We start from the raw sequence: 15,532 nt of genomic DNA, 5'->3' as shown, positions 1-15,532 counted from the left end.
ATTGGCAACTTTACTAGCTAGAATTGAACCAGACTTTGGAAAAGTGGCAGCTACAAAACAACATCAACTGTACTACAGACAACCTAATGGTAAGCCTGAAAACCTTTTTTTATAGTGATATCATGTAAAATTAAGTTCATTTTTTAAATATATTCTCAGATACATTTACAACTAAAATTGAAATGTAATTCTATCACATTTTGAGATGTTTAATTCGTTGCATTATTCGAATATTTAATGAAGAACATTAAGTTGACCACTGTTAATTAGGAAAAAATGTAAGGGGTCTGTCAGAACACACTATGGGCTATAAGGGGTCTGTGGCAGTGAAAAGGTTGGGAATCGCAATTTAGATTATTGTGTTGTGGAAGTTTTTATGGATGTTATGAGAATTTTTAAAACTGTCATGAGAACTTAAAAAATTGTTATTACTGGAAATTAGTATTTAGCAGTACACACATTCTGTTATGTTAATTAATGAAATAATATTTTTTTTACTATTAAAGAAATAACAGAAACTTAAAAATGAAATTATGTTGGTTATTCCTAAAATAAAAATCTTAGAAAGTATGTAGTTCTCATTTTAGTTTTTAACATGTAATAAAAAAAGTTTTGAATTGGGAAGTAAAAATAATTATCTAATTAATGAATATCTTCATTTATTTTTTAATTCTTAAAAATAAATTATTTAATTATAAAATTATTAAAATTCCAGTATGGCATTCAGCTTTTTAATCATAATTTTTACATTCAAGTTAAAGAGCAATTACTTTGATGCTGTCAACTTGTAATACTGGATCAGTCCATGTTGAGTACCATTCAGATGTTTTGTTCCAGAAATTCAGCAATCTCTGAAAGTAGAAATAAACATGTACATTTCTGTATGAAACATCATAATATTATACTTCTTGGAGTGCTTAAAAAAGTCAAATGAATTTTCAGTATATAAAAAAAGACATCAGATCATTTGAAGCCCACAAGTACTGATGATATGGAGTAATTAAAAATTCTAACTTATTCCATGGTTTTACCATGGTTTCTCTTAATCTGTTCTGGAGAATGCTGGAGCAGTTCAATTTTTTAATCCATGTTAAATATTTAATATAGTATATTAACATACATTTATTTTTGATGTTAAATATTTATTTACTTAATACATGTTTTTTCTCATGGAAAAACATTTTCTTTTTACTGATGAATTAATTCACCACAGAAGCTTACAAAGAAGCTTGAACATTGTAATATGAAAATGGAAATATGTAACAAATGAAGAATACCATGCCTTACTGGGATTTGAAGCCAGGATCTCTAGAAGAAAGGCCAACACATTACCACTCTATCACAGAGATCGATGAATGTTTTATTATAGTATTTTATTTGCGAAGTTCAGAATTCTCTATGAAGATTCTGTAGTTTACCTAATCAGTGAAAGTAATTAGGCTTTTTGATTGAAAAAGTACAAAATGATATCCTTGAAAGGTAAAATTTAAAATTAAAATACTTATATCATAATTATAAATTTAACTAAATTTAAAAAAAATACTGCTGTCTCAAGCTATACCTAAGTTGTTTAAACAAGAAATTACAAAAACTTATAAGCCTGTTTTTGGTGGATAATGTTATTTCTACTCATAACTACATAACAGTGACCAGGATTCTGAATCAGAACCAGCGGTCAAGGTTCTGAATAAACTGGATTTAGGATAAAATTCCAATAAGGATTTGCTTTTATTTTTCAGTTACGATTTACTTTATATCATCTTCCTTATAAAAACAAGTTCTGAAAATACTCGTTTTTGTTAAAAATTGGTTGTTTTTAACACCACCTTCTGAGAAAAGGAAATTCTATATGAAAAAGATTTTATTTTATTGTTTTTAATCATGCTTGGTGCTTGGTGTCCAAGGTAAACTTTTTAAAGCATGCATGAAAGATGCGTTTGTCAAGCATGCATAATTCACAAAAAGAGAAGGATCCTCTAAATAAGCCCAATACAAAAAAAAAAAAAAAAACAGAAACCATTTTGATTTTGTTGGATTGTAATCATTAAATATAATTTTTGTTTTAATTAAAAAAGTATGTTTTAAAGGTATAAACCTTCAAAATTTATACAAAATTAGGTGCTTTTATTGAAGTATCTAAATTCAAATACCATTAAAATTAAATAGAACAACAACATTTAGTTGGTCAACATTTTAAAGCTGTAATATATTTTAAATAAAATGAAAAATTAATTTATGTTTTTTTCAGAATTGTCAAAAAATAAAAGATAATTACATTTACATTATTGGTTTAATTTTAATAACTATAACTAATGTTTTTTAAACACTTTGAATTTTTAGTTCTCTACTTTAACAAGTATCTAGTCACACTACCTAACTTTCTAAGCAAGATATAATTTGAAAATATTACAAACAAAAATTATTTGAAACTGGTTTGTTACTAAAAAAATCAAAATGAATTCTGTAAATCTATATAGAAATTAAAGTTAAAAAAGAACATTTTAAATTATTATGACAAAAATCTTGCATGATTTTATATCTACTATTCTTCTATACTCTACTATTCTTCTACACTTTTGAGACATAATCAGGAAAGTAAATGAGCTTCTAAAGTTAGACAGACTTTGCTGCTATACTACATAGACATTTTTAACAGTGTCGTTAAGCAGTTTTAACCCATATGTCTTCATGGCAGTATACTGGGAATTTCTGTCTGAGTATTGAAAAGGTTTGAACATTGTCAGTTTTTTAAACAAAAACTTTTTTCCATAGAACTTTTATAAAATACAAATTACTTTTACTTTTAATAAATACATTATTTTATTTCTTGTTCAAACATAACAGATTAATTAGTAATTAAATTACATATTTTATTACTTTTAAAAATGGAACATTTGGATGTAGGGAAAGCTAATTTTTTTTCATATTTTACATGATTTCAATCTTTTAAATGAGCCTCATCAAATCAAGCCTTTTTATTTTAATTTGATGGCAGAATGTAAACACCAATAAACTCAGAAAACCCAGTAAATTTTTGACAAAAATGTATGACTTTTTTGAGTTATTACAGTTTAAAAACAATTTTAAATATTTTTTGAGCAAGTTAAAAATTAAAAAGTGACATGCAGATTTAACAGTCAAACTTTGAATATTTTATTAGAAATTATGAACAACCAAGTTACTTTCAAACTAATGGAACTATTCTTCTGAAGGTCTTTTAAAGATAATTATCAGTAATATTATCAGTTTATGGTAGTATTATTGTTAATGGCGTCCAGCTTGTTTTATTTAACAGCACTGTGTTCTGTTTCTCTTACAGGTCATTCCTCTATTGTGCGTAGTTCCTGTTACTGCTCCTAATATCTGAGGGTGAATGTGCATCCAATTTCTCTGATTTAGTGTTATAACATCAATCCTAGAGAATACAAATTAAACTAGAATGACTGCAATAAGTTTTAAATTTACCAAACTAGACATTTACCCAGAAATTTTAGGGATTTATTATTTTTCACAAATAACAGAATCAACTTACATTAAATGTCTCACAGTAAACCTCATAGAAACATGACCCCCATAGAAAGATGTTAATTATGAAGAAATTTTACCCACAAAATGTAAAACCCAAACCAACATGACTAACAAAAACAAAAAAATTAAATGAAAACTAATCCAATATAACACTAGTGTATGGCAAATATAATACTTGATTATATACTTAATGTTTTGTAATATTCATAAAATGTGTGCATTACTGGAAACTTTGGTGAGGAGGGTGCTAATAATACTGATAGACAAAAAAGATTTTCTTAATGTTTCTCAAAGTGTGATACCACTTCTTGAATTGCTTTTTTGCATATATTACAGATCTGTAAATACAATTTTTCTCTCATACTTACGCTTAAAAAAAAATTAAGGGAAAATATAGTTAAAATCTGTAAAATTTATAATTTTGTAACACATTGTAACACAGGTACAATGATTTTGTTGTGCTACAATGATTTCGCTGGTGCTTTTCTTTTATAAATAGCCTCAAACACATTTTGAATCAATGTCCAACAGTAATCGGTTAGCATGTTAGTATTCCATTTCCCTTGATAGCGGCTATCACCAAAGTGTCTTGATGGAAACTTTCACTGTGTTTGTCACTTACATCTCTGAGGTTATCCAGGAAAAAATCCAGATGTGAGTGGAGGAAATGTATTTTCAAAGACATATTATATCCCATACAGGCATATGAAGTAAGAAGTTGATTAACAGTATTGTGGTAATTGTTGGATTTTTGTTTGCCAAAAATTACAAATTTTTGTAATTTTTTGAAGTAAATTTCAACCTTGCAGTCTTGATCCTAATAGTTCAGCTTGATTTTTTGATAAATTTAAATACCTAACCAAGTCATTTAATTCACCTTGTGATATAAGATGTAGCTTATTTGAAGGTAATTCAAAATCAAAATCATTGTTGACTTCTTCAGTACTGGCTGATTTTTCATTGCTGCTTTCGAAACATACATTTACAGGCGGCTCAGTTACTGGAATAATTTCACTGTGAGGTACAAGTCTGGTTACAGATTGCAATGAGGGATATTATACAGTATGTTTAGATTTTTTAGAAATTCCAGATACACTTGTTAAACAAAAGCCTTAAATACACAGAACAATTAGTGCATATTTCACAAGGAGCCCACATCTTATTCTGATCTCCAATTTTACCCAAAATCACTGTAAAATCTCCAATTTTTACAGTGCTTAATACGAACAACACAGCTGTGTTTTCAGCTACATGTTTTGACCTGCACAGACATGATTAATCTTGTTCTTGAAGGCTCTTCAGAATTAGATATGATGTCATAATATGTTACTATGATATGATTTAATTCTTTGTCTAGTATTGTTTATTTATAGCTTATAAATTAATAAAGTTAAACAATAAAAAATAAGCTAACAAAACTCAATATAGGAGCTTAAAATGCTAACTATATATTGAAAAATTAAAATAATCCTTTAATTAAAATTTTAATTTTATCAAAAATGGTGGGCGATACGAGGGTTATTTTTTTTACAAGGTCCGATCGGTCACGAAATTAAAACCCCAGTTAAATAAAAAAATTTTGTTTGTAACAAGTACTTACATAGTTACGCTATTTCTCTACATAGTCGCCACTCCGATTTAGATATTTGTCGTAGCGTGGTACCAACTTTCCAATACCCTCGTCATAGAACGAAGCCGCCTGAGTTTTCAGCCATGTTTCTACGCTGGTCTGCAGCTTGATGTATGTGTCAAAATGTTGTCCTCCTAGCCAGCAAATGTTTCATGTGAGCAAAGAGGTGAAAATCGGATGGAGCCAAGTCTGGGCTGTATGGTGGGTGATCAAACACTTCCCAACGAAAACGCTGCAGGAGCTTCTTTGTTACAGCTGCAGTGGGCGGCCGAGCATTGTCATGGAGAAAGATAATGCCTGATGACAACATTCCTCTCTGCTTTTTCTGAATTGCCCTTCGTAGACGTTGAAGAGTCACGCAGTATGAGGCTGCAGTGATGGTCGTGCCACGTTACATGAATTCCACCAAGAGAACTCCATTCTGGTCCCAGAACACAGTAGCCATACACTTTCTGTTGGAGAAGGTTCGCTTGAACTTCTTTGGTTTACTGGGAGAATGAGAATGCATCCACTGTTTGGATTGTTCTTTTGTTTCTTCAGTTTCGAAATGGGCCCATGTCTCGTCCCCTGTGACAATTTTGTTCAAAAAATCTTCTCCTTCATTGTGGTAGTGCTGGAGAAACGTTAGGGAGGTGTCCATTCTCATTGTTTTGTGACGGTCGGACAGCATCTTGGGAATCCATCCTGCACACAGTTTGCAGTACTGAAGTCTCTCACTCACAATGGTGAGACCTGACCTTGAAATTTCAGGAAACGAATCAGTCAATACAGAAATTGTGAACCGATGATTTTCTCGAATTGCCTCATCCACTCGCTCAACGAGATCATTGGTTGACACTCGCTTCCTTCCCTGACCGCCTGCATCATGAACATCTGTAGTCCTGTTTTAAAGTTCCTGTACCACTTGTTGTTGCACTTTGCTGTCACTCACTGAAGTTTCACCGTACACATTATTTATTCGTCGATGAATTTCAGCTGCATTACACCCCTCAGCCTGAAGAAATCTAATTACCGCACGCACTTTACACTTGGCGGGAGATGCTATTGCTGTAGACATGTTTACGTGCCAGCTTTGTGTTCAGAACTAAATGAAGTGACGCGGCGTGATTGAAGGCTATACTAAAGACACAGCACATCATATATGCGCAAAGGTTCATCTGATTTTTGCGCGGGTTTTTATTTCGCGCCGATCTGACCTTGAAAAAATAACCCTCGTATAAAAGATTTTGATTCATATACGATTTCTGCATCAAAAAACAGATTAAATTCATATATTGCATGTTAGGAAACAAAAATTATGTTTATCAGTGTAATTAGCTCTAAAATGGCTTTGGAAGAATAGTTCCATTAATATGAAACCAAGTGTTTTAATTTTTATATGATTGAACATTTTGACATGCATTTTTACATTTGATTCACTGAAGACAATTCATTTAGATAATGAATATTTTCGAACAACTGGGTTTTCTCTATAGAAATTCTGCAATGATCACATTTGGAGAAGTACCAGATGAGATAGATAAGACAATAAGAAAAATTAATACATGATTAAGTCCGCAGTCAAAACATTGTACGGAAATAGCATGGACTCATGTTATCAACTACAATTCTAACTTCAATAACAAGACAATTATTATCAAATAATAAAAACTTCTAATATAAGTGTCAGAATACAAATGTAGCAGATAACATTATTCAGCATGATAAAAAAGTGGTTAAACTTTTTTAAAAGCAAATTAATAAAACTGTCTGTTCTAAATACGCAGAACTGTATCAAAACCACTAACAAAAAGCAGTACAAAGCACTATGATAATGAACTCAGAACAAGCGGTCATGTATGTTGGGAACAAGGCGATAAACATAATTATTTCATATCCGCAGGAAATCAAGCTTCAGCTTACACCAGAGAAGATGCAAGTGATCATAGTTTTAGGTAGGTATAAGCTGACCCTGATTTCATTTAGGGTTGGTACCATGGTAGTAAGAAAGCCACATTCCAGAGGCACGTAGTAGAAGTGTTAGTCAAAGCCAAGAAAACATCTGCCACCATCAGTCAGATAAAGACCAACATCATGGGTTCTTGCACATCGAAACGGAGGGTCTTGTCTCAGGTGGTACTCTCAAAAGTACTGTATGGAATCCCAGTCTGGTCCACTGTCCTGGAGAGGGAGAGCCTGTGCAATTCTCAGCCGGGTTCCTGAATCTCCTAATTTGGAAGAGGAAGGAGAAGTACAGGTAAGTGAGTAAGATGGATGTGAAGACATCACTTGTCCACGACTGTCAGGAAAGATGAGTTCAGTTGACAAAAGGATGAAACTTCAGACTGATCCTCCAGACCTCCAGAGATGGGTGTGCTGAAAACACGGGGAACTAGGGTACAAGTTGATCAAGTTGCGGCTGTTTTAATCATACTTGTAATGCCAGTTATTGGAAAGGTTTTTGAGAATGTACTGTATCTTTGTATCACCTATAGATTGAATTTTAGAATGTTGTTGATGGATGATCAGTATGATTTTCACCCAGGCAGGGACATGAAAGCTATTCATAAAATTATGACCATTGTTTCTTCTACTGAGTCTGAGTATGTCTTAGGTATTTTTTTGTACATATCACGGGCTTTTAATAATTTGTGGTGACCCTCTGCCCTATTTCAGCTGCAGAAGTGTATTATACACAGAATTGACTGAATATGTTATATAGTTATTTCGGCAATTGTGATGTTATTCTTTGAGATGGCATCTCAAAAGTAGGAAAAATGTTATTTTAAGGTTTCTGCAGAGTAGTATTTTAGGACTTCTGTTCTGGGTTGTTGAATTTGATTCTTTGATGCGATTGAGGTTACCCAGTGAATGCTGCATCATCGCCTACATGGATGAGGTTTGCTAGTTGTAGGAGATTCGAGGAATGAGATAAAATTCAGGCAGCCCAGGCTTGCAAGATACTCCAGTTCAGAAATTTGCAACATAAGATGTTGTTTAGCCCAGAGAAAACAACGATGATTTTGCTCAAGAGCAGATTAACTGTTACGTGACAACCTTGTGTATCAATGGCAGGTCAATGAAAGGTATGTCCTGCTCCAGAAGTATTTAGGTGTTATCCTTGATGAGAATTTTTAATTCAAGGAGCACTTACAATATACTGCCAAAAAGGCTTGTTCTGCTTTCTATATTATTCAGACAACAGTTCACCCCGATTGGGGGCTTAATTTCAGAACCATGCATGTTCTACACAAGGGTATATGCAAAGCTATAATGCTGTATGCTGGACCTGTCTGAGGTCATAGAATGAGACACAAATGTTAGAGAAATATTTTTTTGAGAGCCCAGCATCTCCTATTTTTATCTGTGATTGGTGCTTGTAGGACTGTTTCTCGAGGCGGTCCTTGTTATTTTTGGTATTAAGCTTGTTGATATTCTTGAAACTGATGCCAGTTACGTTATGATACTAAGAAGTAGGCCAACTTTTACCTCTGGGTGCATATAAGAAATAGACATCAAGGTTTCCATTTATGGCAGGTCAGGTGGACTGAACCTTTCAATGGCCATTGCATGGATGGTATTTTTCTTGAGGTGAGAAGTAAAAAGGTAGTTAAGAGATTTTTCCAGTGAGAATATTACACAGTTTCTTTCTGGACATAGGTTTTTTTGAGATAGGTTGCCCAGATTTGGTTTAATTAATTCAGGCTTGTGTCCGGAGTGTAGGGCTATTGATGAAGTGCCCCATGTTTTATATGTCTGCTCCAGGTATGAATCTGAATGTACCAAAGTATCTAGAAAGCTTGTGAGGATTAATTCTGGTTTTGATGTGCAAGTTAATTGGAAAACCAAAAGGGAATGTAACATAGTTGCTGGCTTCCTTAGATTTTTAGCCCTGTGAAGGGTGGCTGAGGCAGTCTGATGCTGTTATAGATGTGTAGATAGAATAGCAATTTGGGTGGCTAGGAGCCCACCTAGGTGCTGTCTTCACCCAGTTGGTGTTTTGGCATCGAGCCCCGGTTAACTGTGATATTTGTTCTTAGGATGAAAATGGATGTGAGGAGAACTTTGTGATGGAGCTGTAGTGTGGGAAAGAGTAGGCATTGACCTCACTGCTGAAAGTAGACCAGAGCAGAGAGAGGTAGAGTATGTTGTCATTAGAGGTTTAATTAATTTGTGAATCTGTTTCTTAATTTTTGAATAAATCTTGTAAATAAATTAAACTACAGGACAAAATTATTGTTGTGATCAGCACTTGTTTTGTTGGTATGAGGATAGAATTTTGTTGTTTAAAGACTCAATCAAGTAATGATCTGAAGTCACAGTTAAATTGAAGTTAGCTATAAGAGTTTTTGTGTGAAACCTTCAATGTTAAAGGAAGGCGTGGGGATCACGCTTCTGTGAATCAGTTAATTTGATAGTTGAGGTTGTAAGTTATGGTAGGCAATCGCAGTTGGAAGAAGCTATACAAAAGCAATAGTAGATTGTGTAAATTCACTGATGGAAATGTCTAGAGAGGCATTTGCGTCAGCGGCATTCTGACACAGGCCAAACTGATGACTATATTGTGTTATCAAGTTTAGAGGATCTAAAAGATGACCTCTGGTAAAGTCCATTAGGGCTAGGACAGAGGAGGTGGTGTAGCAACCATGATCGTCACAAGGCGGATGTCTTCCTCTATGGGGGCCAGGACAATGAGATCCTTCACAGAATGGGATTATTGCAGGGAGGATGATACTGCAGAACACACAGTGTTTGTATGTGATCAGTTCCTGCAGCATAAGGAAGCATACAGGAGAGAAGTCAGCATGCTTACCCAGAAAATATCATCAGGACAATGCTATAGACCAAATGGTTGTGGCACGCAGTGTCGATGACGTTGGTTAAGATCATCTGAATGAAGTTGGTGGAAGTCAGGTGTGAATAATTACTTACGAGTGGCCCTTGGCCCTAAGGTTGATGTTAAGAAAAAACAAAAACTTCAGGATCCAAATACGTTGGGGCCAGTAATGGAGATGTGAATGGAGAAAAGACACACGGGGTGTTGTGATAATATTGTAAGGTGGACCTTGAAAATCCATATTGTAGAGGGGAAGGGGTCTAGTGGGTTGGTCCATACGGTAGTCTCACACTACTATGGGGTACAAGACCACATGGTGCCTATTAAAGGTTTCCCCTCCTCCCATAAAAAAGTACAAGCACTAAAAACATTTGGTTGCAGAATATCATATTTTAAGAAAGAAATCTTTTTTAAATTTGTTTTTAAAAAGAAATAAATGCAAATCAGTTATCATCGAACCCAGAAGTAATTAATAAGATGGGAAAGAAAGCAGTAACTGAGAGTTTTTTACATTTTGAAATTATGATCAAGCTGACATTCATTTTTGGCAATGTGATCTCTCACATAGATTCCAAATATTTAAAGAAGTTAAATGGAAGTACATTTAATGACTGTTTAAATATAGACTACATCAACATATAACAGTGGGTGATATTTTAAGTTCCTCACTGTCATTAAATTTATGGTTACAACTATGGGTAGTAACCCAATGAAATCCATTTTTAGAAAATTAGTTCAATTTTCAAGTGATAATAAAAAGAATTAATGGAATGGAAAATTTCAGTAAAATAAATAATTGATTTAATCATAATGATGGATATTTTCAAAATTTTAACAGTTTGTGAAAATCAAACAATAATCTTAGGTTAGAAAAAAATAAAGCAACTGAAAAAAATATCCTCAAAATAGTGTCTTGAATTAATTTTATTGTAAATTAAACTTTTATGATAGAAATATTACTCAAAATGAAAAAAAAAAAAATAATTGAACTTACTTTTACTTCAGTATTTTTCCAAGGTTTTAAATATCCATTACTTATACTGTTGTCAGGAAACACGCGATTACCACCTACAGTTAAGCCAATCTTTAAATAGAACTGTAACAAAAAAATATGTAAAGTTACATTATGCATGTATGTATTAGAATTAAACAAGATTTTATACAAAGTACATTTTGGTCATAGTAGTGATAAGAATCTATAACAGACATTTAAATTTTCTTGATTTCACTGTTGTTAAATAACTGTAAGTAACTGAAGTAATAATGTATATTTACATGAAAGTACATTTTGGAAAATAATACAGCGAGCAATATTTACCATGGGGTGTGAATGTACTTTCAGCACGTCATGCTCTTACAGTGGAAGAGGCCATTGAATTTAAGTTTTGAAATGAGTTTGGATTTTAATTAACTTCACTCTTTCTTTTAATACATACAGTCCAAATTTATGAATGGTTACATTTTGAATTTCTGTTATAAAACTGGTTAATGTAAAAAATCATTTTGATACTGCAACAGGATATGGAGAGAGCAATTTTTTGAGACAAACCTTTAAAAAAGTTAATATTTTGATTGCTAAAAGATTTTATAAAACGACATGAAACTTGATGAGGGAAGGTTCAATTTTAAAACTGCATCCGCAAAATAATAGTGGTGTTTTAAATGGTTATAGCTTCAGAACAAAAACACTGTAGAGAAATGAACTATAAAAAATGAAAGAAACATTCCAAGTTTCTTACCTATTTAATACATTTTGATATGTGTTCCCTTAGTTATCTTGCAGACATCAAGACAATATTCAGTCTCTTGCCATACATGGTAAAGAACATTCAGTGTAATAGAAGAAACAGCTTCAATGATCCTTTTTTTGAAATGGTCCAGATTTTGAACTTAAATTGAATGCACTTGTGTTATATAACTCCAAAAATAGAAATCCAATGGGTAAGATCTGGAGACTATGATGCCCGGCAATCCACCCTTCTCATCTGACCCATTGCTGAGGAAATGTTTTGTTACGAAAATGCTGCATGATTGTGGCAAAATGTGGAGAAACTCCATCAAACTGGAAAATGGAATTCTCTGGTATTTGGGGTGCTGCAAATCCTTCTAACACATTAAGGAAGATTTTCCCCACAATAGTTTTTCAGCATAAAAGAAGAAAAGAATAACTCTGTCTCATCCAATAGTGCACCACACATTTACTAAAACACATTTCACTTCATGCTGATGTTCAATAACGTTATGTGAGGTTCAGTATTCCATATATAAACATTATGCCGATGTACTTGTCCAGAAACATGAAATGTTGCTTCATCAATGAAAATGAAATTGTTTAAAAAAAATCATCATCCTGCTCTAACCTATCTGAAATATCTACAGCAAAATCAAATCGTTTCACTTTATCTTGAGGGTAATTTTGTTGTAATACCTGAATTTTGTATGCAGTGAAACATAACCATCTTACTGACATGACTTTGAAACCTAACACATTGTGAACAGTTGTTTTAGAAATGCCCAACTATCTAGAATAGTTCCACACAGATTTGATTTCTTCAGGCTATGCAAGAAACTTGTTCACACTGCTTCAATCCTTTAATCAGACACTGATGCCATCTTGGACGTGTTTGCTTCAGTAGACTGCCTGTTTCTTTGAGTTGTTTGTTCCATTGCCAAATGTTATTTTCATGGCATTTTCATTGTACTCACAATAGTATTCACTCTTAACACGTTTAACTTAAACTTAGCAAGCTACAATACACACTGAACATTCCTCTTCACCGCAAACATGATGATTAACACACACATGCTGCTTGCATGTACTGAAAACACGATGCGCATGCGCTAGCTTTCACACACATAAACTTGGAGTATTTCTTTTTTATTTAACAGTTCATATCTCTGCAGTGGTTTGTTCCAAAATTATCACTATTTAAAACCCCACTATTATTTTATGAACAGACTGTATGTAAACTGGATATTCAACAATATTTTTTTAAGATCAGAATAATACAGGATACATATATACATATATAAGGTGTTTCAATGTAATCGCCACAGGTGATTTTCTCTTAAACTATACACAATACAAAAAAATAAGCTAAACAAAAGTTACTCAGATCAGAGGGGGACCCTTCATGGTGACCTTGATCCTATTTCAACATCAATATGATTTTTTTAAATGGGATAACCTATTTCTGATCTCACCAATGAAAAGAGCAGAAAATTTTACATTGAAATATGTAGTCACACATACGACCATGGATCTTTTTTGAAGGTCATACGACTAACCATCAGAGATAGTGTTGTATGAGTTACATGTTTTTAAAGGTCATACAATATTCCAGGTGGAAAGGAGCATAAACCTGACTTTACACTATTGTATAACACTATCTCTGATTGTTACCTATATGACCTTCAAAAAGGTCCAAGGTCATATGTGTGACAACATATTCCAATTTAAAATGTTCTGCTCTTTTCAATGGTGAGGTCAAAAATTGGGTATTCCATTTGAAAAAAATCATATTCATCATGAAATAAGAGGTCACCATGAGATACCCCTCTTCAAACTGAGTAATTTTTGTTTGGGTAACGTTTTGTGTTGTGTGTAGTTTACAAGAAAATTGCCTGGGACAATTAAAATGAAACACTGAAAAAAGGTCCAACAACATACGAGGTGCGACAATAAAGTAATGAGACTGATTTTTCTTTGCAAGATGTGGCAACCCTGCAGCTTGCGTAGGCACACCATCTTTGACCTTGGTCTATAAGCTACTTCTAGTCCAAGCGGCACATTGATGCAACTGCTTAGTCGTGAGTTGTGCTGTAATAAGTGAACACGTGTTTGAGTCTCTCGTCACAGAAATGAAACCGCAAAATATTGCGCAACAGTATGCCATTTCTTTTTTCGTTAAATTGGGTGAAACAACTTATGGTAAGTTGCGACGACAACTTATGGTAAGCTTCAGAAGGCTTTTGGAGAGGAGGTTATGTCAAGAGCTCAAGTTTTTCCGTGGCATAAAATTTTTAGTGAAGGCAGAACGAATGTTGAAGATGAAGACCGCAGTGGACGACCATCAACTTCACGGACAGATGTCAACTTGACCAGGGTGCGTGAAATCGTATGATCTGATCGAAGATTATCCGTGAAAATGATTGCAGAAGAACTCAACATTGATCGAGAAATGGTTCGTCTAATATTAACTGAAGATCTTGGTATGAGAAAGATTTGTGCAAAAATGGTCTCCAAAAATCTCACACAACAGCGAGAAACACGGAAAAATGTGGCAGCCGATCTGTTAGAGCAAACGGAAATCAATCCAGTTTTGTTGAGCCGTGTTATCACTGGTGATGAAGGTTGGTTTTTTCAATACGATCCAGAGACAAAACGCCAAAGTTCGCAATGGTGCTCAAAGGGATCACCCAGACCATAAAAAGCTTGGATGTCAAAGTCAAAAGTGAAATGCATGCTTGTGTGCTTCTTTGATTCCAAGGGAATTGTTCATAAAGAGTGGGTGCCTCCTGGACAAACAGTTAACCGATATTTCTACAAAGAAATTTTAGAAAGACTTCGTAAACGAGTTCTTCGTGTCTGTGCCAACATTGCTGATAATTGGATTCTGCATCACGATAATGCGCCATACTGCTCTGTCAGTACAGCAACTTTTAACCTCAAAACAAATTTCAGTACTACCACAGCCACCTTATTCACCAGATATTGCTCCGTGCGACTTTTTTCTATTTCCAAGAGTCAAAATGGCGGTCAAGGGACACCATTTTCAAACAACACAAGATGTCCAAAAAGCTGTGACGAGGGTCTTGGAGGATATTACAGAAGATGAGTTCCAGAAATGTAACCATCAATGGCAGAAGCGCTGGAATAAGTGTGTGCAATCAGAGGGGAACTACTTTGAAGGAAACAACACTAAACATGACTAAAACGGTAAGCAACATTTTTTCACATCAGTCTCATTACTTTATTGTCGCACCTCGTATTTCAATGTAAAATTTTCTGCCCTTTTCATTGGTGGGGTCAAAAATAGGTCATTCCATTTTAAAAATTGTGTTAACCTTGAAATAAAGTTCAAGGTCAAGTTCAAATCCAAGGTCATGAGGTGGTCTCCTCCTATCTGAGTAACTTTTGTTTAGTTCATTTTTTTATATTGTGCGTAGTTTACGAGAAAATTGCCTGGGGCTATTAAAATGAAACGCTCAGTAAATAATTTATAAAAAAGTGATTCAAAAGGAAGATGAAATAATTTGGGAACTGATTCTAGTCTTAAAATAGGGAAAAAAGTCCATGCAAACATATGTCCAAAAACGCTTTGTTTGAATTACAGCTAGAGAAAAATTTTGCTCAGATTTCAGTTCCCCAGGGAAATGAGGTCGTAGTTAAATTTGTAAGTCATTACATATAAGAGGCAAACTTGTTGGTTTTTATGTATTTTGAAATGAAAAATCAAATAAAATAGCTCCAAGAACTGCATCTCCCATAGTATTCATGACATTCAGCATAAAACATTAACATTTGTTGATGAAAACACATTATTTTAGGTTTGAAG

At 33.6% G+C, this 15,532-nt stretch overlaps 1 protein-coding gene across 3 annotated transcripts in view; it reads right to left on the bottom strand.

Moving 5' to 3' along the window:
- Positions 1-642: 642 nt before the first annotated feature.
- Positions 643-15,532, bottom strand: part of LOC142332726 (uncharacterized) — a 74,729-nt gene continuing 59,839 nt past the window's right edge. For 2 of the 3 annotated variants that reach the window (XM_075379341.1, XM_075379323.1), the window contains 2 exons: positions 10,969-11,070; positions 643-851 (listed from right to left, as the gene is read on the bottom strand). In XM_075379341.1, coding sequence (XP_075235456.1) covers positions 756-851; positions 10,969-11,070 — 198 coding nt within the window. In that variant the 3' untranslated portion in view covers positions 643-755. Of the gene's footprint in view, positions 852-3,276; positions 3,416-10,968; positions 11,071-15,532 lie in introns of those variants that run through there. The other variant, XM_075379332.1, reaches the window with a different exon arrangement.

This window comes from Lycorma delicatula, chromosome 1 (genome assembly GCF_047948215.1).
Source record: "Lycorma delicatula isolate Av1 chromosome 1, ASM4794821v1, whole genome shotgun sequence".
NCBI classification, from domain to species: Eukaryota; Metazoa; Arthropoda; class Insecta; order Hemiptera; family Fulgoridae; genus Lycorma; species Lycorma delicatula.
Note: the sequence above shows the minus strand (reverse complement) of the source record. Positions and strands in the feature narration are given on the sequence as shown.